This window comes from Scyliorhinus torazame, chromosome 3, assembly GCF_047496885.1.
Source record: "Scyliorhinus torazame isolate Kashiwa2021f chromosome 3, sScyTor2.1, whole genome shotgun sequence".
In the NCBI taxonomy this organism is placed as follows: Eukaryota; Metazoa; Chordata; class Chondrichthyes; order Carcharhiniformes; family Scyliorhinidae; genus Scyliorhinus; species Scyliorhinus torazame.
In genome coordinates this window covers 300,689,310-300,711,304 of record NC_092709.1, presented here as the reverse complement: position 1 = coordinate 300,711,304, position 21,995 = coordinate 300,689,310, and the positions used below count along the sequence as shown (strand labels likewise).

At 44.5% G+C, this 21,995-nt stretch overlaps 1 protein-coding gene across 2 annotated transcripts in view; it reads right to left on the bottom strand.

Annotated features, from left to right (window-relative positions):
• The window catches only part of smad2 (SMAD family member 2), a 160,359-nt gene that overhangs the window by 12,445 nt on the left and 125,919 nt on the right, over window positions 1-21,995 (bottom strand). For both annotated transcript variants that reach the window (XM_072497449.1, XM_072497450.1), the window contains 3 exons: window positions 19,444-19,518; window positions 18,911-18,964; window positions 8,841-9,053 (listed from right to left, as the gene is read on the bottom strand). In XM_072497449.1, coding sequence (XP_072353550.1) covers window positions 8,841-9,053; window positions 18,911-18,964; window positions 19,444-19,518 — 342 coding nt within the window. The remainder of the gene's footprint in view (window positions 1-8,840; window positions 9,054-18,910; window positions 18,965-19,443; window positions 19,519-21,995) is intronic.

The following is a 21,995-nucleotide window of genomic DNA, read 5'->3' as shown; positions in this document are numbered from 1 at the left end:
AGAATTCTTACAGGAGGCTGCCATTCAGTCTATCAAGTCTGCACAAACCCTCTGAAAGAGATCCTACCCAGGCCCAATACCCCATAACCTCATAACCCCACATAATCTGCACATCTTTGGACTGTGGGAGGAAAACTGGAGCACCTGGAGGAAACCCACGCAGACACAGGGAGAAGGTGCAGACTCCACACTGACAGTTACCCAAGGCCAGAATTGAACCTGGGTCCCTGGCTCTGTGAGACAGCAGTGGTAACAACTATGCCATCATGCTGCACCAAAGCCAAGTAGGTTTGGTGAACTGCAACACAGATAAGATATACAGAAATATGATGCTGTGGCGATAACAGAGACCTGACTCAAAGGAGGGCAGGATTGGGTACCAAATATTCCTTGATAGAAAGGTGGCTGTGGCGATTAAGGAGAACAATGCAGTTCTGGAGGGAGAAAAGTAGAGGACAGAATCTATTTGGCTAGGGCTCAGAAATCAAAGAAGAACCATTACATTGTTTAGTGTATTCTGCAGGCAATCAGTGTGTGCAAGAATTACAAGTGATGAGCGTATGCAAGAATTAGAGTAGTTGTAATAGGGAATTTAAAGGGAAGTGAATGGCAGGAGTTCCAAATGTGCTCAGAACAATTTTCTACATTCATTTGTTTCCAGTTCAATGAGAGCAGAGGCACTCCTGGCCCTATTTTGGGAATGAGATGTCAATAGAGGAATATTTGTATACCACAAGGTTTAGGTTGGATATAGGAAAGGACAAGGAGCAATCTCGAATCAGAATAATGAAATGGGGAAGGGCAAACTTGAATGGGATGAGAATGGATCTGGTCCAGATAAATCAGAATCTCAAGATTCACAGGCAAAACTGTAACTGAACAATGGGCTGCCTTTAAAGAGGAGATAATTTGGGGAGGGTTAAGGTGCAGTCCCACATTGGGGAAAGGGGAGGGTTCACAAATCCTGAGCTCCTCGTATGGCAAAGAGATAATGAGTAAGAAACAAAAGGATGCCTATGACAGGTGTCATTACAATTGAGAATCAGTTCAATATAGAAAGTTCAGAGCAGAATTGAAAAAGCAAATAAGAGAAGCAAAGCGAGCATGACAAGTGATTAGTAACTAACATAAAAGGGGGGTCCAAAAGTCTTCAATAGACTTCGATAGAGTAAAAGGGTGGCAAAAGGAAGAGTGGGGTTGAAAGGGCATTTATACATGGAAACAAGTGGGCATGGCGGAGGTATGCAATTAGTACTTTACACCTCCATTTACATAGGCCTCCCAAGTCACGATCAACCAGGAAGTAGTCAAAACAGTTGGGGCCGGATTTTCCATCTCAGAGACGAAGTATCGACACCGGGACTGAATCAGTGGACTTGTACAACAGCAAAATTGGCACCGCTCCTGGACCAATTAATCAACCGTTAATGGACTTGCACCAGCGCCATGTGGAACACGATCGATTCCAATGGAAAATGGTGTCCAATTTGTCAGACTCGAGCTTGACACTAGAGAGGCTGACAAGCTGCAGCCGCATATAAGCACTCCACTCCCCACACACACTCACCCCAGTCAACAGGATGGCAACAAGGAGTGCAGTACTCCATTTCACTGACGCTAAACTGGACACCCTACTGGACGCCATGGAGGAGAGTCTGGTCACCGTGTACCTTGGTTGGGACAGAGGTTGCCAACTTGTCACCGTGCACTGGGCCTGGGCGTAGGTGGCAGAGGTCACGAACGCTGTGGGCAATATCGCCTGGACCGGCCAGTGCAGGAAAAACCAACACTACCTCCTCAGGATGTCCAGGTGAGTAGGCAGCATTGTGCCCCTGGCACTAACCTCCAGCCCAAACACCTGCAACCCGGTCCCCTCACCCGGAGGGTGAAAGAACTCCCACCCTGCACGTAGGATGGGCAGACAAGAGGCAGATGAAATTTAATGCAGGGAAGTGTGCAGCTTGATTAATTTTGGTGGGAAGAATGGGGAGGGGGAATTTAAAATATACAGTGCAATCTTAAGGGGATGCAGCAGAAGAACCTGGGGATTTGTGTGCACAAATCATTGAAGGCAAGTTAGGATGTAGAGTACAAAATCTTTATAAATTGCTGGTTCAGCCTCAACTGGGGAAAGCAACAGGAAGTACAGGCTCCCCCAAACTCCCAGGGTAATTCAATAAAGACACAGCTTGAAAATATTCCTTCTGTCTGCAGAGAACAGGTCTTATGTTATGTTGCTTCCAGCAAGCATGAATAAGCCATGTTGGTTATCAAAACCAGCCCATCATCCGGGATAAGGAATTTGTCGGCGTAAATATGTCAAAATCTATGAACAATGTTGGTGTCAAGAATATTGCACGGGTAATCCTTCAATGGAGCTACAGAGTCTGCGAAGCTCAGCAGGAGAGAAGGTGGCAGACCCGGCCTTGGGTGTGGCTGCTCATATCACGGTGGAAACGCTGACTGGGGCGATGGTGCAGGAGTTTGAAAAACAGATTGCGAAGCATTTTGTTGAGCAGAGTAAGGTGATGATGAAAATAAATGAGCAGTCAATTGAGGAGGCGGTGGAGCATGGAGAGGTGCTGAAGGGTGTGAAGGCGGCCTTGTCACGGTGTGGTGATCGCATCACTTCGTTGGAAGCCGAGATGCTGCTGGTGGAGGAGAGGAACAAGACTCTTGAGGGCAAAGGTGGATGGTTTGGAGAACAGGTTGAGGAGACAGAACTTCAGAATCATGGGGTTGTTGGAAGAGGAGCAGGGCCCAAAGCCAACTGATTATTTTTCCCAGATGTTTGCTAAGCTGCAGATTTCAGGAGCAGCAGGGTTCTGCAATGGGGCGAAGTGAATCAGGACTTGACGTGGGAAGGAAGCATGATCCGGATATACCACAATGTCAGAGTGGAGTTGGCAAAGCAGTGTGCAGCTTTTAATAAGGCAAAGTCAGCACTGTTCAGCAGTGGAGTCAGGTTTGGAGTGGTGTAACCTGGCGAAGCTGAGAGAGACTTTTCAGTTGCAAGATTATTTTTCAACATGGAGGCAGAGGCTTTGGTCAAGGAACATGGACTTGATTAAATTGATTCGATTGTAATGGGGACGGTTGGGAGAAGTTAGTTAGAAATGTGTTGTAGTTGGTATCTGTTTTATGTTTGGTCTGAGGGGGCGACGGTTATGGAGCAGTAGTGGTCAGGAAACAGTATGGGGAATATATGGTTCCTTGAGGGAGTTTAAGACCATAAGACATAGGAGCGGAAGTCAGGCCATTCGGCCCATCGAGTCCACTCCATCATTCAATCATGGCTGATTTCAACTCCATTTACCCGCTCTCTCTCCATAGCCCTTAATTCCTCGAGAAATCAAGAATTTATCAACTTCTGTCTTAAAGACACTCAACATCCCGGCCTCCACCGCCCTCTGTGGCAATGAATTCCACAGACCCACCACTCTCTGGCTGAAGAAATTTCTCCTCATCTCTGTTCTAAAGTGACTCCCTTTTATTCTAAGGCTGTGCCCCCGGGTCCTAGTCTCCCCTGCTAATGGAAACAACTTCCCTACATCCACCCTATCTAAGCCATTCATTATCTTGTAAGTTTCTATTAGATCTCCCCTCAACCTCCTAAACTCCAATGAATATAATCCCAGGATCCTCAGACGTTCATCGTATGTTAGGCCTACCATTCCTGGGATCATCCGTGTGAATCTCCGCTGGACCCGCTCCAGTGCCAGTATGTCCTTCCCTGAGGTGTGGGGCCCAAAATTGCTCATAGTATTCTAAATGGGGCCTAACTAATGCTTTATAAAGCTTCAGAAGTACATCCCTGCTTTTATATTCCAAGCATCTTGAGATGAATGACAACATTGCATTTGCTTTCTTAATTACGGACTCAACCTGCAAGTTTACCTTTAGAGAATCCTGGACTAGGACTCCCAAGTCCCTTTGCACTTCAGCAATATGAATTTTGTCACCGTTTAGAAAATAGTCCATGCCTCTATTCTTTTTTCCAAAGTGCAAGACCTCGCACTTGCCCACGTTGAATTTCATCAGCCATTTCTTGGACCACTCTCCTAAACTGTCTAAATCTTTCTGCAGCCTCCCCACCTCCTCCATACTACCTGCCCCTCCACCTATCTTTGTATCATCGGCAAACTTAGCCAGAATGCCCCCAGTCCCGTCATCTAGATCGTTAATATATAAAGAGAACAGCTGTGGCCCCAACACTGAACCCTGCGGGACACCACTCGTCACCGGTTGCCATTCCGAAAAAGAACCTTTTATCCCAACTCTCTGCCTTCTGCCTGACAGCCAATCGTCAATCCATGTTAGTACCTTGCCTCGAATACCATGGGCCCTTATTTTACTCAGCAGTCTCCCGTGAGGCACCTTATCAAAGGCCTTTTGGAAGTCAAGATAGATAACATCCATTGGCTCTCCTTGGACTAACCTATTTGTTATCTCTTCAAAGAACTCCAACAGGTTTGTCAGGCACGACCTCCCCTTACTAAATCCATGCTGACTTATCCTAATCCGACCCTGCACTTCCAAGAATTTAGAAATCTCATTCTTAACAATGGATTCTAGAATCTTGCCAACAACCGAGGTTAGGCTAATTGGCCTATAATTTTCTATCTTTTTCCTTGTTCCCTTCTTGAACAGGGGGGGTTACAACAGCGATTTTCCAATCCTCTGGGACTTTCCCTGACTCCAGTGACTTTTGAAAGATCATAACTAACGCCTCCACTATTTCTTCAGCTATCTCCTTTAGAACTCTAGGATGGAGCCCATCTGGGCCCGGAGATTTATCAATTTTTAGACCTCTTAGTTTCTCTAGCACGTTCTCCTTTGTGATGGCTACCATATTCAACTCTGCCCCCTGACTCTCCTGAATTGTTGGGATATTACTCATGTCTTCTACTGTGAAGACTGACGCAAAGAACTTATTTAGTTCCTCAGCTATTTCCTCGTCTCCCATCACCAGATTACCAGCATCAATTTGGAGCGGCCCATTGTCTACTTTTGCCTCCCGTTTGTTTTTAATGTATAAAATAAACTTTTACTATCATTCCTAATGTTACTGGCTAGCCTACCTTCATAATTGATCCTCTCTTTCCTTATTTCTCTCTTTGTTATCCTCGGTTTGTTTTTGTAGCCTTCCCAATCTTCTGACTTCCCACTACTCTGCCACATTATAGGCTTTCTCTTTTGCTTTGATGCATTCCCTAACTTCCTTTGTCAGCCATGGCTGCCTAATTCCCCCTCTGATAACCTTTCTTTTCTTTGGGATGAACCTCTGTACTGTGTCCTCAATTACTCCCAGAAACTCCTGCCATTGCTGTTCTACTCTTTCCCAGTCGGTTTTCGTCAGTTCCTCCCTCATGCCCCTGTAGTTACCTTTATTTAACTGTAACACCTTTACATCTGATTCTACCTTCTTTCTTTCAAATTGGAGATTGAATTCGACCATATTATGATCACTGCCTCCTAAGTGTTCCCTTACTTTAAGATCTTTAATCAAGTCTGGCTCATTACATAACACTAAGTCTAGAATGGCCTGTCCCCTTGTGGGCTCCATCACAAGCTGTTCCAAAAAGCCCTCCTGTAAACATTCAATGAATTCCCTTTCCTTGGGTCCACTGGCAGCATTATTTACCCAGTCCACCTGCATATTGAACTCCCCCATGATCACTGTGACCTTGCCTTTCTGACATGCACTTTCTATTTCGTGGTGCATTTTGTGCCCCTGGTCCTGACCACTGTTAGAAGGCCTGTACATAACTCCCATTATGGTTTTTTGCCTTTGTGGTTCCTCAACTCTACCCACACAGACTCCACATCATCTGACCCTATGTCGTTTAGTGCTATTGATTTAATTTCATTCCTAATTAACAAGGCAACCCCTCCCCCTCTCTGTCTTTTCGATAGGTTGTGAATCCCTGGATGTTTAAATGCCAGTCCTGAACCCCCTGCAACCACGTCTCTATGATGCCTACCACATCATACCTGCCAGTCACAATCTGGGCCACAAGCTCATCTACCTTGTTCCGTACACTGCGCGCATTTAAATATAGCACCTTTAATTCACTATTGACCGTCCCTTTTTGTTTTCTTAGTGTGGTGGACCTTGGTTTACTGAGCCTTTCCATACACTGTCATATTTTGTGGGATGGGGACTATCGTAACCTCTCCTGAGTTCTGTCTTTTTGTGCTTTTTTGTATTCCTAAGCAGCTACGCTTCCCACTGATTACTTCACCTCTTGGTTCCCTGACTTTCCCTTCCCCTCCAATCTCTAGTTTAAAGTCCTATTGACCACCCTATTTACTCTTTTCACCAGAACACTGATCCCAGCTCGGTTCAGGTAGAGACCATCCCAACGTTATAGGTCCCCCCTGTCCCAAAACTGATGCCAGTGTCCCATGAAAAGGAACCCCTCTTTTCCACACCACTCTTTCAGCCACGTGTTAACTTCCCTTATTCTTGCCTCCCTATGCCAATTTGCATGTGGCTCGGGCAGTAATTCGGAGATTATGACCCTTGAGGACCTGTTTTTTAAATTTGAATCCTAGCTCTTTATAATCTCCAAGTATTATAATCTTTTAAGTATTGTAAAGGTATTAAACTCCTCCAGGGGGCCATATATTCCCATGGGTTTTGGTTGCTCTTCGGTGGCCTGGGGAGTACCTTTCTTCTTGACCTTTGGGCATATACCCTGGGTGGGAGGTTACTGTTGCAGCTTGTTGGACCTGTTTGGACAAGGTTCAGTGAGCCTAGCTTGTTTGTTTGTTTGGGGTGGGGCGGGAATCTGACGGGGAATAAGGGATTGCCTTTGTTTTGTTTCATATTAGGGGTGGGGATGGTGACCTTTGTCTTCGGTCTTTAGGAATTATTATAATCTTTATAATTATAATAATCTTTATTGTCACAAGTAGGCTTACATTAACACTGCAATATTGTGAACTGTGAATTGGCCACAGTAAATGATTCGGGGGTTATGGGGGGCTTGTGTTTTTTTTCTTTCAAATGTTAGGGTTTGTAAATGGTATTTTGCTTGTACAGTTTTGTTTAAGTGTTTTATAAAATGAAAACATTAATAAAAATATTTATTTTTGAAAAATGGTTGTTAGTGTAGCTATTAGCACACTTGGGATTGTTCAGAAAGTACAGCCTGATTGTGGAATCACATCAAATAGAAGTTTTGTTTTGGGTTTGGCATGGTTAAGGATGCCATTTCACATTGTGGTATTTTCCACTAACAGGATGCTGCCATCAGTCTAAAAAGACAACACAATTAAGAAAAAACATTTATGAATTTCAGTGCTGGTGCAATACCAGGCTGTACATCGCAACAATTGGTTGACTGAATCAAACAGCACTTTCCCATCCTCTTCCCATATCCCTTGATCCTGAGACACCAAAAAATCTGTGTATCCCAGCCTTCAATGTATTCAACGACAGAACACCCACAACCCTCCTTTGAGTGAAGTAATTTCTCCTAACCTGTCCTAAATGATCAACCCCCTATCCTGAGATTGTGTGCCCATGTTTTAAATTCCCCAAACTCAGTGTCAAGCCCTTCAGAATCTTCTGCTTCAATGATGTTACCATATTTTTCTAAACTCTGGAGAATATATTCCCAATTTACTCCAAACGCCTGACAATAAAGGCCAACATGCAATTTGCTTTCCTAGGTGCTTGCTGTACCTGCATGCTCCGACAGGATAAATTTAGAGAGCACATCGGGGGAGAAAAGGAGAGGCTATGCAAAGGTGTGAAATAAAAACTGGAAATGTTGAAAATACTCAGCAGGTCAAGCAGCATCTGTGGAAAGAAGCAAAGTTAACCTTTTAGGTAGAGATAACCTTCTATCAGTTCATTTTGTTTTTATTTCAGATATTCAGCCTCCAAAGTATCCTACTTCTGTATCTGAGAAAAATGCAAGTTCAAGGATAAGGATGAAGACTCCGAAGGAAATATCAGACATCTCGTTCAGCTTTATGTAGGCTCGGGAAAGGAAAAGTGGCAGAAACAGCTGATCAAATTATCTCAATCTTAGTGACAAAGAAGCCTATGCGTTCCTCACCTTCAACCCCCAACGAGTTTAAGGGACACAGGGGAGGGGGGTGGGGTTTAAGAAGTCTGTAGTCGAGAAAATAATCGTGGTTTATCTTTGTATTTCAAGATAATCCTGGAGTAATGAACAGTTTTGGCAATGAAAACAGGACATGATAATGTTTTATGCGGTCCAACCAGATGTGTCTGTGAATAGCTAAATCAGTGTTCACCATATCCTTCAAGTCTGCATCCCTTGTACTTGATGCAGAGATGAGAGCTGCATCAAGGGGAACAACCAAGTAACAGTTTTAACATGGATTGGTGTATCAAAAGTGGAAATGACGATGTGTTGATCACATTGGTGGCTGCAGAAACCGAGGGCAAAATGCCTGATTGGGATTTTGAAAACAATTAATTAAGAGTTTTGCTAGATGTGGGCAAAGAGGAAACATGATGGGGGCAGCCAAGGTCACATGAGGTAGCAAGGTCAAAGTGGTTTTCAGGAATTTTCCTGAACATAGCAGGTCAATTATGCAAAGTTTGGTATGAAAAGCTTAACATTGGTAATGGTGTCCATGAAGCCATTGGACTGTCATAAAAACCCTTCTAATTCATTAATATCCTTTAGGGAAATAAATCTATTATCCTCATCTGGCCCATGTTGCTCCTGACCCACAGCAATTGAATAGTAACTATCTTCTGAAATGGCCTATCAAGCCATTCAGTTGTTATCTTCTCAACAGAAAATAGGGTACATATGCTGACAGCAAATGCATTAAAATACATACACACTTACCAATGTGTCGCCTTGTCATCTCAACTGTTGCATTTCTGTTGACATTAGACAGCAAACCCAAACAGAATCTTTCAGAATTTGATGGATCTGTAAATCCATCCACAGTTAGTGAAGGCTGAGATGCATGAAAGGTTTCACCAACTCTCTGGTTTAACTCATAGTATGCTATTGAACACCAGAACGCTGGCTCGGAATAGGTTACAGGTTGTAGATCTGAAACAGACGAGGCAAATAATTTTGTGTCAATATATTGGTACTTCAAGGATGAGGCGTCATGTAAAATCAACCATGGACCTCTTATAAGATCTAAATTTTAGTCCATTATTTCCATGGATAAACAATACTGAAGCAAGTTTACTAATCGAACAGGTAGAATACAAACAACTAAGGATTCAGTAACAGCAAGTAGATATCTAACACTCTAAAGAGATTGGTAGGATACGGTTTATATTTATGTCAAACCTCTTGTCTCTCAAATGCCCCAAAGAATTTCAAAGTTGAATCGCCATTATGTAAGCAAATGGGACTACGACTGCACTCAGTACTCAGCTTTTTCTTATTTCACAGAGTGTGGACGTCGCTGGCTAAACCAGCATTTGCTGCCCATCCCTAATTGCCCTAGAGGTGGTCGTGGTGAGCCATTTTCTCGCAGTCCATGTGGTGTAGATACACTGACCAGCAACAGTGAAGGAACACCAATAGTTCAGAGTCAGGGTGACATGTAGCTTGGAGGGGAATTTGCAGATGGTGGTTTTCCCATGCATCTACTACCCTTGTCCTAGATCAGGCATTGTCAAAGTCAGGGGGCGACCTGCGGGTGGGGGTCACGGAGCCATCCGTTGCAGCGCTCCCGATCGCGCAACAGCCAGCTTTTAATAATGCCGGCTGCAAGCGGCCTTCAAAATGGCAACGAACATATTAAAAAATGCGGCCGCACTGCACATGCGTGCCTGCTCATGGGTGCGCATTCGCAGAGTTTTGCGCATGCGCACCGATGAGCGGGCACGCATGTGCAGTGGGGCCGCATTTTTTAAAATCTGGTCGCAGCATTTTTGAAGGCCGTTCGCAGCCGGCATTGTTAAAAGCCGGATGCAAAAAATTTGGGGATAATGATGTGATTGGTTGCTTTCTGAACTTTGATGCTGATGAAGTGGAAGTCTCTTACTCCAAGAATGGCGAGTGATCCAACAATGGTTTCACTGCAGCTGTAACTTCAACCAAGAGATGCCAACTTTTTTAATCTTGATTTTTAAACATTCCAAAACAAAGTGCCTGCAGGTCGTATTTGGAAGCTTCATCAATTAATTGATTTTTAAAAGTGTCTTTTATTTTTTTACATTTTTAATTGTAATGTTTAGGTGAAATGTGGTGAACCTCCAATTTCTAGAGGATGAAAACATTTTCAGTTTCTGCATTTTCTTCCTGTAAAATTTTAATCAAATAAAAACCTCCCCTGAACTTGGAAAGAAAATGCTGGCTGCTGCGGCTGTTGCCCGCGAATCTGTGCAATCGGAGACGCAGAAGGTTTTTCAAAAATTCGATGCAATCTTCCTGCCTGAAGGGAGGCAGAGAGCATGTCATGCCCCCGAACATTGACATCACGTGCTTTGGGCGCGATTGAGTTTCCTCCATTTTGTCAGCAGCAAACAAGGCAAGAGAAAATGGTGGGTCGCGAAGGTCGGCCGGCGTGGATCGCGAAGTTCGGCTGGTTGGTAAAAATGGGTCCTCGGAAAAAGCTTGAAAAACACTGTTCTAGATGGTAGAAGTCGTGGGTTTAGTAGATGCCATCAAAGGAGACTTGGCGAGTCGGTACAGTCCACCTTGTAGATGTTACACAATGCTCCCACTATGTGTCCGTGATGGAGGAAATGAATGCTTAAGTTAGTGGATGGAGTGCCAAACAAGGGGGATACTTTGTCCTGAATGGAGTCACGCTGCAAGTGTTGGCGGGGCTGCACTCATCCAGGCAAGCGGAGAGTATTCCATCATACCCCTGTTGGTGGGGTGGGGGAAGAGGAGGAGAGAAAAGGGAGAGGAAGCAAGATACCCCGAGCCACAATATTTACAGGCGGGGGGGGGGTGGGGTTAGTAATTTCTAGTCAATGGAAACCCAGGATTTTGATAGGGGATTCAGCGATTCCCCCCCCCCCCCAATTCATTCTTGGGATGTGGGCATCGCTGGCTGGGCCAGCATTTGTTGTCCATCCCTAATTGCCCTTGAACTGAGTGACTTACTAGGCCATTTCTGTGTGGTGCGTGGGGGCAAGTTTAGAATCACCCGCATCATTGTGTGGATCTGGAGTCAGACTTCCTTCCCTGAAGGACATTAGTGAACCAGATGTGTTTTTACAACAATCTGGCAATGATTTAATGGTCATGTATTAGACTTAAATGGCCATCATTAGACTTTTAATTCCAGATTTCTTTTTATTGAATTCAAATTTCACCATCTACCACGGTGTGATTTGAACCCAGGACTCCAGAGTATTACCCTGGATTACTAGTCCACATCATAGAATACCTACAGTGCAAGAGGCCATTAAGCCCATTGAGTGTGCACCGACCCTTAAAAAGAGCACCCAACCTAGGCCCACAACCCCATCCAGTAACCCCACCTAACCTTTTTTTGGACTAACGGACAATTTAGCATGGCCAATCCACCTAACCTGCACATCTTTGGACTATGGGAGGAAACTGGAGGACCTGGAGGAAACCCACGCAGACACGGGGAGAGAGTGCAAACTCCAGACAGTCACCCAAAGCCGGAATTGAACCCGGATTCCTGGCGTTGTGAGGCAGCTAACCATTGTGCCACCATGCCATTGACCGTCATGGGGACATGGATAGATTCTCTTTTGTTGGAGATGGTCATAGCGGCAAGTAATATTTATGTCACACAGCATTCCTAGCCTGAATGTTGCCTAGGTCTTGGCAGTGGACGGACACAGACTGCTTCAGTACATGAGGAGTCAAAAATGGGGCTGAACACACCAGCATGCATCCCCAGTTCTGACCTTTTGATGGAGGGAAGGCAATTGATAAAACAACTGAATGTAATTGGGACCTTGATACTACTTATCGTCCGATGAGGAAAGGTAGGCAGTCTAGGCTCGTTTCTGCTGGAGTTCAGAATAGTAAGAGGCGACTTGATTAAAACATAAGCTCCTGAGGGGTCTTGACAGGGTGGAAGGGGAGAGGATATTTCTTCCTGTGGGAGAATCTGGAACTAGGGGTCAACGTTTAAAAATAAGGGGTCACCCATTTAAAATGGAGATAAGGCAACTTTTATTCTGAACCTTTGGACTTCCCTTCCTGAAAAGGTTGCGGAAGCAGCGTCTGAATATTTTTAAGGCAGAGGTGGATAGATTCTTGGTAGGAAAGTGGGTGATAGGTTATTGGGATAGGCGGAATGCAGATGGAGGTTAATATCAGATCAGCCATCTTACTGAATGGTGAAGGAGGTTCAAGGGGTTGAATAACCTACTCCTGCTCCTTGTTCGTACGTATCCAGAGGAACACCTGCAGTGATATCCTTGGACCTAGATGATTGACCTCCAACACCCATAACCATCTACCTTTGTGCTTTGTACAACTCCAATCAGTGGAGAGTTTTTCCCTGATTCCCACTTACTTAAATTCTGCCAAGGGCTCCTTCATTTATTCCACATTCGGCCAAATGCTGCTTTGATGTCAAGGGCAGTCACTCTCATCGCAGCTCTGGAGTTCAGCTCTTCAGTCCATAGAGTGATAGATGTTTACAGCATGGAAACAGGCCCTGCCCATGTAACTGTCCAACTGCTTTTTAAAAGACAAAATCGTATCCGCCTCTGCCCCTGGCAACCCGTTCCAGTTGCTCACCGCCCTGTGTGAAGAAGTTTCCCCTCTGGTCTCTTTTGCATCTCCCCCTCTCACCTTAAACCTATGCCGTCTAGTTCTAGACTCCTCTACCTTTGGGAAAAGAGGTCGACTATCTACCTTATCTATGCTCCTCATTATTTTATAGCCATCTCTCAGATCACCCCCAAGTCTCCTACGCTCCAGGGAAAAAATACCCAGCCTCTCCTTATATCTCAGACCAGCAAGTCCTGGTAGCATCCTTGTAAATCTTTTCTGCACTCTTTCTAGTAAGAAGTCTTACAACACCAGGTTAAAGTCCACCAGGTTTGTTTCAAATCACTAGCTTTCGGAGCACTGCTCCTTCCTCAGGTGAATGAAGAGGTAGGTTCCAGAAACATATATATAGACAGACAAAGTTAAAGATGTAAGACGATACTTTGAATGCGAGCATTTGCAAGTAGTTATGTCTTTACAGATCCATGATGTGGAGATGCCGGCGTTGGACTGGGGTGAGCACAGTAAGAAGTTTTACAACACCAGGTTAAAGTCCAACAGATTTGTTTCGATGTCACTAGCTTTCGGAGCGCTGCTCCTTCCTCAGGTGAATGAAGAGGTATGTTCCTCTTGATTCACCTGAGGAAGGAGCAGTGCTCCGAAAGCTAGTGACATCGAAACAAACCTGTTGGACTTTAACCTGGTGTTGTAAAACTTCTTACTTTACAGATCCAGAGAGGGGTAATCCCAGGTTAAAGAGGTGTGAATTATCTCAAGCCAGGACAGTTGGTAGGATTTTGCAAGTCCAGGCCAGATGGTGGGGGGTGAATGTAATGTGACATGAATTCCCGGTTGAGGCTGTACTCGTGTGCGGAACTTGGTTATAAGTTTCTGCAGGGCGATTCTGCGTTGTCGCACGTCCAGAAGGCTGCCTTGGAGAATGCTTACTCGAAGATCAGAGGCTGAATGCCCTTGACTGCTGAAGTATTCCCCGACTGGAAGGGAACATTCCTGCCTGGGACTTCCTGGCCCGGTGCTAACAGCTACGTTGTTTCAGAACGAACTATTGTTTACACCTCCTGTGAACCTGCTTTGTTAGATTTCTATGCAGACTTGGTGGCACCCAGCTCAGGAGGCCAGAGGCATAATATGACAAGGACAGCACTTGACAGTTAAAACCATGCTCTGTGCCCTCCAAATATGGAAAGTCGTCAGCTCATTGGATCTTCCTGCCCCTGCCTGATGCTGGCATTGGACACAGGCCACAGATTTTTTGAAAAGGGCTTGGGGGGGGGATAAAAAAGGCAACCTGGAGCCCCAGCACAGTGTTTTTTGTACCTTCTTAAATAGCATCTACAGAGCACCATTGACTGGCAGCCAAGCATTTCCAGCTCAGTGTGTCTCGTGGCAAGGACCATCAGACTGACCAGACCCAGAAGACCAACCCGATGAGACGAACCAAAGACCAGAACCAGCCCGAGGCGAGAGGGGAAACCCAAATCGATGACTGAGGGTTGGCTGATGTTTCAGGATAAGCAAAGACCAAGAAACAGCCTGTCCCAGCCTTATTGAACGGGCATTCTAGTCTTTTCAGACAAACAGTTCAAATACAGTGATAGAGACCTGTGGATAGGATACAATGAATCTTCAGAAGCGCGTGTCAGAGACGTAGATAGCTAGTGTAGATTTCAGACCGTTTACTGAAGAGTTTGATCAGAGTTTAATTAAAGTACGATAGTAATGTGGAGTTTGCACATTCTCCCCATGTTTGCGTGGGTTTCACCCCCACAACCCAAAGATGTGCAGGTTAGGTGGATTGGCCACGTTAAATTGCCCCTTAATTGGAAAAAATATATAATTGGGTACACTAATTTTTTTTAAAAAGTACAATAGTAGAGTCTGATAAATATTGTTTTGACGATTTGGAGGGACGGAGCATCATGACCCAGTGTCAAACTGGCGCCTGTCACAATTTCGGCATTGGGAGCTATTCTCCGCCTGATCGCCGTTCCCGATTTTGGGCAATGGAGAATCCTGCCCACGGTCTTTTGAGCCAGGATTCCATTCTGGGATCATCCCGGTTGGTTATGTCAGCTGGGATCATAACAAAAAAAAGTCTGAAATGGGGAAACTATTTTTACACTTGCCCCATTTGCCTATCTGTAAATATATTCCTAATTGAATTTTAGGCACGAGTTTGTCTAAAATCCACATTCAATGCATATACTATATTTCTACTAAATTGTCGTTTGAATCGAAAGAGAAAATGCTGGGAAATCTCAGCAGGTCTGGCAGCATCTGTAGGGAGAGAAAAGAGCTAACGTTTTGAGTCCGATGACTCTTTGTCAAAGCTTTCGTCCTTTGAATTGTGTGTTGGTGACTTTTAATTATTTTCTGTTCATTTAGATATTTCATAATTTCTTCTTTAAATTATATTCTAAAATTCCCTTGCCTACCAAGAGATCAGTGGGTACAAGTCCATACACATCAATTTACGCTCTGAAGTTCTCCTTAGGCTAAATTATAGCCGGACAGTTCTTTTCCTTAAACCATCTACAACTTTCAATCTTCTACAGCCAGATGACACCGCCACAGTTGGCATGACTACAGAATGGTACAGAAGCAAGAGTTTACTCGGAGTTCAAAGACATTATACAGCTGAGATGCAATATATTGAATTTGTTTTAAACCAAAATCTCTGTTGCAAATGGACATTTAGAGATCTTACATTTATTGAAAATAAATTTGTTTTCATTTTGGATGACCTTTCATGCCAAAGAATATTTTGTGGCGTTTAAATCTAATCAATCTCTCATTTTCACTGGTCATTCACTTTCATGACAGAAAGATTACAACCCAAGTATTCACAACATGATCGAGATGTGCATCGTTTTTAACCTCTGGTGAAGTGAGTGACCACTCTTGATAACAAGTTAGCATTTGATCAATGTGGCATCAAAAAGCCCAGCAAAATGAATTTCAATAGGAACAACACTCAAGAAGTTTGACACCATCCAGGACAAAGCAGCCCGCTTGATTGCTCCCCCTTCCAAACATTCCCGTAACAGCCTCCCCAAACAGGCGCCGGAATGTGGCGACTAGGGGCTTTTCACAGTAACTTCATTGAAGCCTACTTGTGACAATAAGGCGACGAACAGTGGCAGCCTTGTGTACCATCTACAAGATGCACTGCAGTAACTCACCAAGGTTCCTTAGACAACACCTTCCAAACCCACAACCATCTAGAAGGACAAGAGCAGCAGATACCTGGGAACACCACCACCTAGAGGTTCCTCTCCAAGTCACTCACCACCCCGACTTGGAAATATATCGCTGTTCCTTCACTGTCGCTGAGGCAACATCCTGGAACTCCCTTCCTAACAGCATAGTGGGCATACCTACACCCGAAGGACTGCAGTGATTCAAGAAGGCAACTCATCACCACGTTCTGAAGGGCAATTAGGGATGGGCAATAAATGCTGGCCTAACCAGCGATGCCCACATCGCATAAATGAATTTTTGAAATATTGCAATCAGAGGATAATTCTCCACTGGCTGGAATCATATGCAGCACAAAAGAATGATGGTTGTAATTGTTGGAGCCAATCATCTAAGCCGCAGGAGATTGCTGCAGGAGTTCCTCAGAGTAGTATCCTAGGCCCAACTCTCTTCAGCTGTATCAATGACTTTTCCTCCATCATTAGGTCAAAAGTGGGATGTATACTGATGATTGCACAGTATTCAATACCATTTGCTACTTCTCAGATACTGAAGGAAGGTGTGCCCACATGCAGTAAGACCGGGGCAACATTTAGGCATGGACTGATACATAGCACTTAACATCTGTACCACATAACTGCTAGGTAATGACCATTGCCAATAAGAGAACCTAAGTATTTCCCCTTGACATTCAACAGCATTATCATCACAGAAGACCCATTATCAACATCCTGAGGATTACCGTTGACAAGAAACTGAACAAGATCAGCCATGTAAATCTGTGGCTGAAAAAAAAAGAGAGCTGGGAATTTCTACAGCAAGTAAATCAACTCCTGATTCGTCAGACTATCAACCATCTACAAGTCAAGAGTGAGATTGAACACTCTCCACTTAGCTGGGACTAGTGCAGCTTCAACAACTCGAGACGCTCAACACCATTCAAGAAAAAGCAGATGGTCAATTTGCACCCGTCTACCACCTTAAACATTCACTCCTCTACCATCAACGCACACACAGCAACAGCAGTGCATCATCTACAAGATGCAGTACAACTCACCAAGGCTCCTTCGACCACACCTTCCATACACAACTTCTACCAGCCAGAGAAATCATGGACAGCAGATCCATGGGAACACCACCATTTGCAATTGTTGCCCAAATTTCACCATCTTGACTTGGAAAGAACTTCAGCACAGTGGGCTAAACAGCTGGCTTGTAATGCAGAACAAGGCCAGCAGCCTGGGTTCAATTCCCGTATCGGCCTCCCCGAACAGGTGCCGGAATGTGGCGATTCGGGTTTTTCCACAGTAACTTCATTGAAGCCTACCTGTGACAATAAGCGATTATTATTATTATAACTTATATCATTATTATTCCTTTAGTGTCACTCGGTCAATATCCTCAAACTCCCTCCCTTAACAGCACTCTGGAGGTACTTACACCACGTGTGTGGTAATCTTTGAGAGGGATTTCCAGGATAGAAGGCATAGTGATCACAAAGATACACAAAGCTCTTTTGAAGAACTAAACTAATTTTATTAACACTACTAAATTTGAGTTCTACACTTATTCTGAATAGCAAACATACATGTAAGAATTAAACTACACTCACTCACACTATCTCTATCTACTAATTATAACTATCATATCTTAACTAACTCTGCAATACACTATGAATCTTATCTTCATCAACTCCAGTCTGAACTCCTCCCCTTAGCTGAAGAGCCAGTGCAATTTATAGTACTATTCCTTAGCTCCCTCTAGTGGCTAGGCTGAACATAACATTAATTCTTCACATGCTGTACATTTTCACAAGGTCACAACATGGGCAACAGAGGTTCCACCTCTGAGGACAATTAGAAATGGGCAATAAGTGCTGGTCTTGACAGCAATGTTCCTTCCCAAGAATGAGTAAAAAGACCAAGAAAAATCATTAACCCTTTTAATATAATATATACTCTTTATTGTCACAAGTAGGCTTACATTAACACTGCAATGAAGTTACTGTGAAAATTCCCTAGTCGCCACATTCCGGCACCTGTTCGGGTACACGGAGGGAGAATTTAGAATGTCCAATTCACCTAACAAACACATCTTTCTGCACTTTTGGGAGGAAACCGGGGCACCCAGAGGAAACCCATGCAGACACAGGGAGAATGTGCATACTCTGCACAGATAGTGGGCGGGATTCTCCCCTACCCGGCGGGGCAAGGTGCCCCGGCGGGACGGAGTGGCGTGAACTACTCCAGTGTCGGGCCACCCCAAAGATGTGGAATCCTCCGCACCTTCAGGGGCTAGGCCCGCCCCGCAGTGGTTTGCACCCTGCCGGCTGGCGGGAAAGGGGCTTGGCGCACGCCAGCCGTCGCCGAAGGGCGTCCGCCGGCTGGCGCGAGTTGGCGCATGCGCGGGAGTGCCAGCGCGTGGTGTCATCCCCGTGCATGTGCAGAGGGAGCGGCTTCCGCACCGGGAATGGCGGACCGGTACAGCCTCCGGTGCGGAACAATAGAGTGCCCCCACGGCACAGGCCCACCCACGGATCGGTGGGCCCCGACTGCGGGCCAGTCCACCGTGGGGGCACCTCCCGGGGCAAGATCCCCCGCGACCCCGGAGCCCGCCGCGCCACCAGGTACCGCCGGTAAGGGACCTACTCTAATTTACGCCGGCAGGTCTGGCAAAGAACGGGCAGGACTTCGGCCTATCGCGGGCCGGAGAATTCGGTCAGCCCCAGGGCCCATTGAGTCACGCCGGTCCCCGCCATTCTCCGAGGCGGGTGGCACGACTCACGCCGGGGCAATTTTTGGGGGGCGGGAGAATTAAGAGGACGGCGGGGGCGGGATTCACGCCAACCCCCGGCGATTCTCCCACCCGGCGGGAGGTCGGAGAAGCCCGCCCCAGTGACTCAAGCTGGGAATCGAACCTGGGATCCTGGCGCTGTGAAGCAACAATGCTAACCACTGTGCTATCGTGCCACCCCATCGAATGTTTTTAATACAAAGCTTTATTAAATAATATCTTCTTACCCAAGCTATGATTAACTGGCGACAAGGTACTTGGTGACATTTCGGCAGGAGACCCTAAAAATGAAAGAAATAAGTGACTTTGTCATAAAATGAAATACAAGTTAAAGAATTACTTCACTATTCATTAGATTGCATTTATGGATTTTCAGCTAAATTGTCCTCATAAACTCTTCTTTTGCATTCATTCTGAAGTTAGCCAAGAAAAATTCTCACTCTAAATATGTAATAAATTACACTTAGTCAAAGGTTGAAGTTCCTTCACTTTCCAGTCGTACAATTTCTCACATCATTTTTAAGTTAGCAAACATCAACATCATTTCATGGAGCAGGTAACTAATCTTGCTTTCAAAGCACAAGTTATTGAAGTGGTCAAATATTTTCTGATGTCCGTTTTAAGTTAACCAACAGTAAATTATAATCTCTAGCTTCCTGTCAAGTGCTAAAACAGTGTTCAGGTGCAAATGGATTAGAAGTTCTAAAATTCAATGTAAATTCACCAATATACCACATGCCCTTCAAGAAAAATAGCTCACCTGTATCCATATTTTGGTTCATTTGTTGATCACTCGTCTCCCCATCTTCACTGATGTAGCCAGGTGGTGGTGTCTCTATTAAAATGAGACAGATGTCATCCAAGCCATCAAGATATTGCTGAAGTGATCAAAATGCCACCTCACATTGTATACAGTAATAGGGTCAATTTGCAACTGTAAATTTACACCAGTACTTCTCATGTCTCGTCAATTTATTTTGTATATTAACTGGACTAAAATGGAAGTGGCTCAAATAAAAAGAGGAGACGACTGGGCACTAAATATACAGGACAGGATTCAGTAGAGATGGAGGAGGAAGGGTGACAGTATTAAGGAGATATTGTAGTGCAAGAAAAGTTATCCTGCCGTGCCACGGGCAAAATCTTAAGAACAATAGAGGGGTCATTACCCTGCTGGATGTATTCTATCGGCCAGCAATGTCAGGAGGATTTAGAAGAGCAAATCTGCAGTGAAATTGCAGAGAGATGCAAGAACTAGTGATGGTGCAAGCGGCGATATCCTAAAACAGACAGGGATAGTAATAGTAAAAAGGGCAGAGAGGGGAACGAGTTTCTGAAGTGTGTTCAGGAGAATTTTCCACATTAATATAATTCCAGTCCAATGAGGAAAGAGGATGGCTGATTCTGTGTATTAAGATGGGTTAAGTGGATCAAATGTCAGTAAGAGAACATTTAGGGGACAATGACTTTAAGATAATAATACAAAGCTTTTAATTGGATATTTTAAAACATTATAACATTTGGTACTGGGTGTACCAAGCAAAACAAATTATTCAAGATGCGCTGGGCCATTAAAAACACAGAAGTATGCTCAAAAGACAAGTCTGTTTTTAGGAAGTCAGTAACAACTGATAATACAAGAACAGGTTGAATATAGAAAGTTCAAAGGAAAAGTGAAATATAAATAAGAGAATGAGAAGCGACTAGCAGTCAACATAAAAAGGGAATCCAAAAAGCCCCCCCCCCCCCGCCCCAAGGGCATGTAAATTGTAATTGTGTAGTTTTGAGAGCTAAGCCTGATTAAGTCTTAAGGGGCAGCACGGTAGCATTGTGGATAGCACAATTGCTTCACAGCTCCAGGGTCCCAGGTTCGATTCCGGCTTGGGTCACTGTCTGTGCGGAGTCTGCACATCCTCCCAGCGTGCGCGTGGGTTTCCTCCGGGTGCTCCGGTTTCCTCCCACAGTCCAAAGATGTGCAGGTTAGGTGGATTGGCCATGCTAAATTGCCCTTAGTGTCCAAAATTGCCCTTAGTGTTGGGTGGGTTTACTGGGTTATGGGGATAGGGTGGAGATGTTGACCTTGGGTAAGGTGCTCTTTCCAAGAGCCGGTGCAGACTCGATGGGCCGAATGGCCTCCTTCTGCACTGTAAATTCTATGATAATCTATGAAAGTCCCACAAAAAGGGGATGGCAGAGTTCTCAATGAGTTCTCAGTATTTGTTTTGTTAAAATTCTGAGTTTCATAGATTATATTTTGGGACTGTAGCTTTAAATTTAGGGTAAAAGGTGGTGGTCATGTGATTTGTCCTGCAGTCAGTTAAGCTCAGGTGATTTGATTATTGGAGATCAAAGGATAGGTTTTGATTGTTTTATTGAGGCGGTGGCAGCAATTGTTTGGAGACAATGGCAGCAGTTTTAAGTGGACCCAGTGTCTCCTAAAGCCGCAGAAAGGTGTTGTAGATATGGTTGTAAACAGCTCAATTATAAATTATCCAATTACTCCCAAGATAAAAAAAAGAGTGGAGGTCAAGGATAGTCAATTAGTATTTCTACCTAGATACATGGTTAATGTGTTTCATATTGCCATGGGAAAGAGGACAGAGGAAACCATTTTTAGATCAGGTTACAGGCTTCCCTACAAATTAATGAATGTCATGGGTAAAGAGCAAACATACTGTGCGGTCAGCATGGAGGAAAAGCTGTTCGACTTAGAGAGGGAAGGAGATGATCTCTATTTGAAGAGATACATCCTGCATTCTTCTACAGATTCCATGAGAAGATTTGTTCTGGTATGGCCAGGGAGAAGATGGCTCATCGGAACAGACGTTACTGCTGTGGTGGATTTAAGAAACTCTCCAAAAATTGAGAAAAGCACCTGAAGTCGGCCACTTAAGTTACTACTTGGCAAAACAGGGATCCAGGAACCTGTTGAAAGCTGGGAATTAAGTGTAAACTGTTTGCTAAATTTCCCCTAAGTGTCATGGTTAGGTCGGGTTGGGTGTGGGCCTAGGCAGGGTGCTCTTTCGGAGGGCCGGTGCAGACTCGATGGGCCAGCTGGCCTTTTCTGCACTGTGGGGGTTCTATGAAAATTGTCACTTGGAAAAAATTTGATTTAATTAAGGAAAGCCAACACTAATTTGTTTAAGACATTTAACAAACTTGCTTGAGGTTTTAAAACTTGATAGTACTGAGAACAGTGGAGAGTTGAGTGAAAGTTTTCAAGACAACAGGCAGGATGGTAAAATGGGATAGAGTACAAACACAAGGAAGTTATGAAGAACATTTATAAATAGTGGTTCAGCATCAATCGGA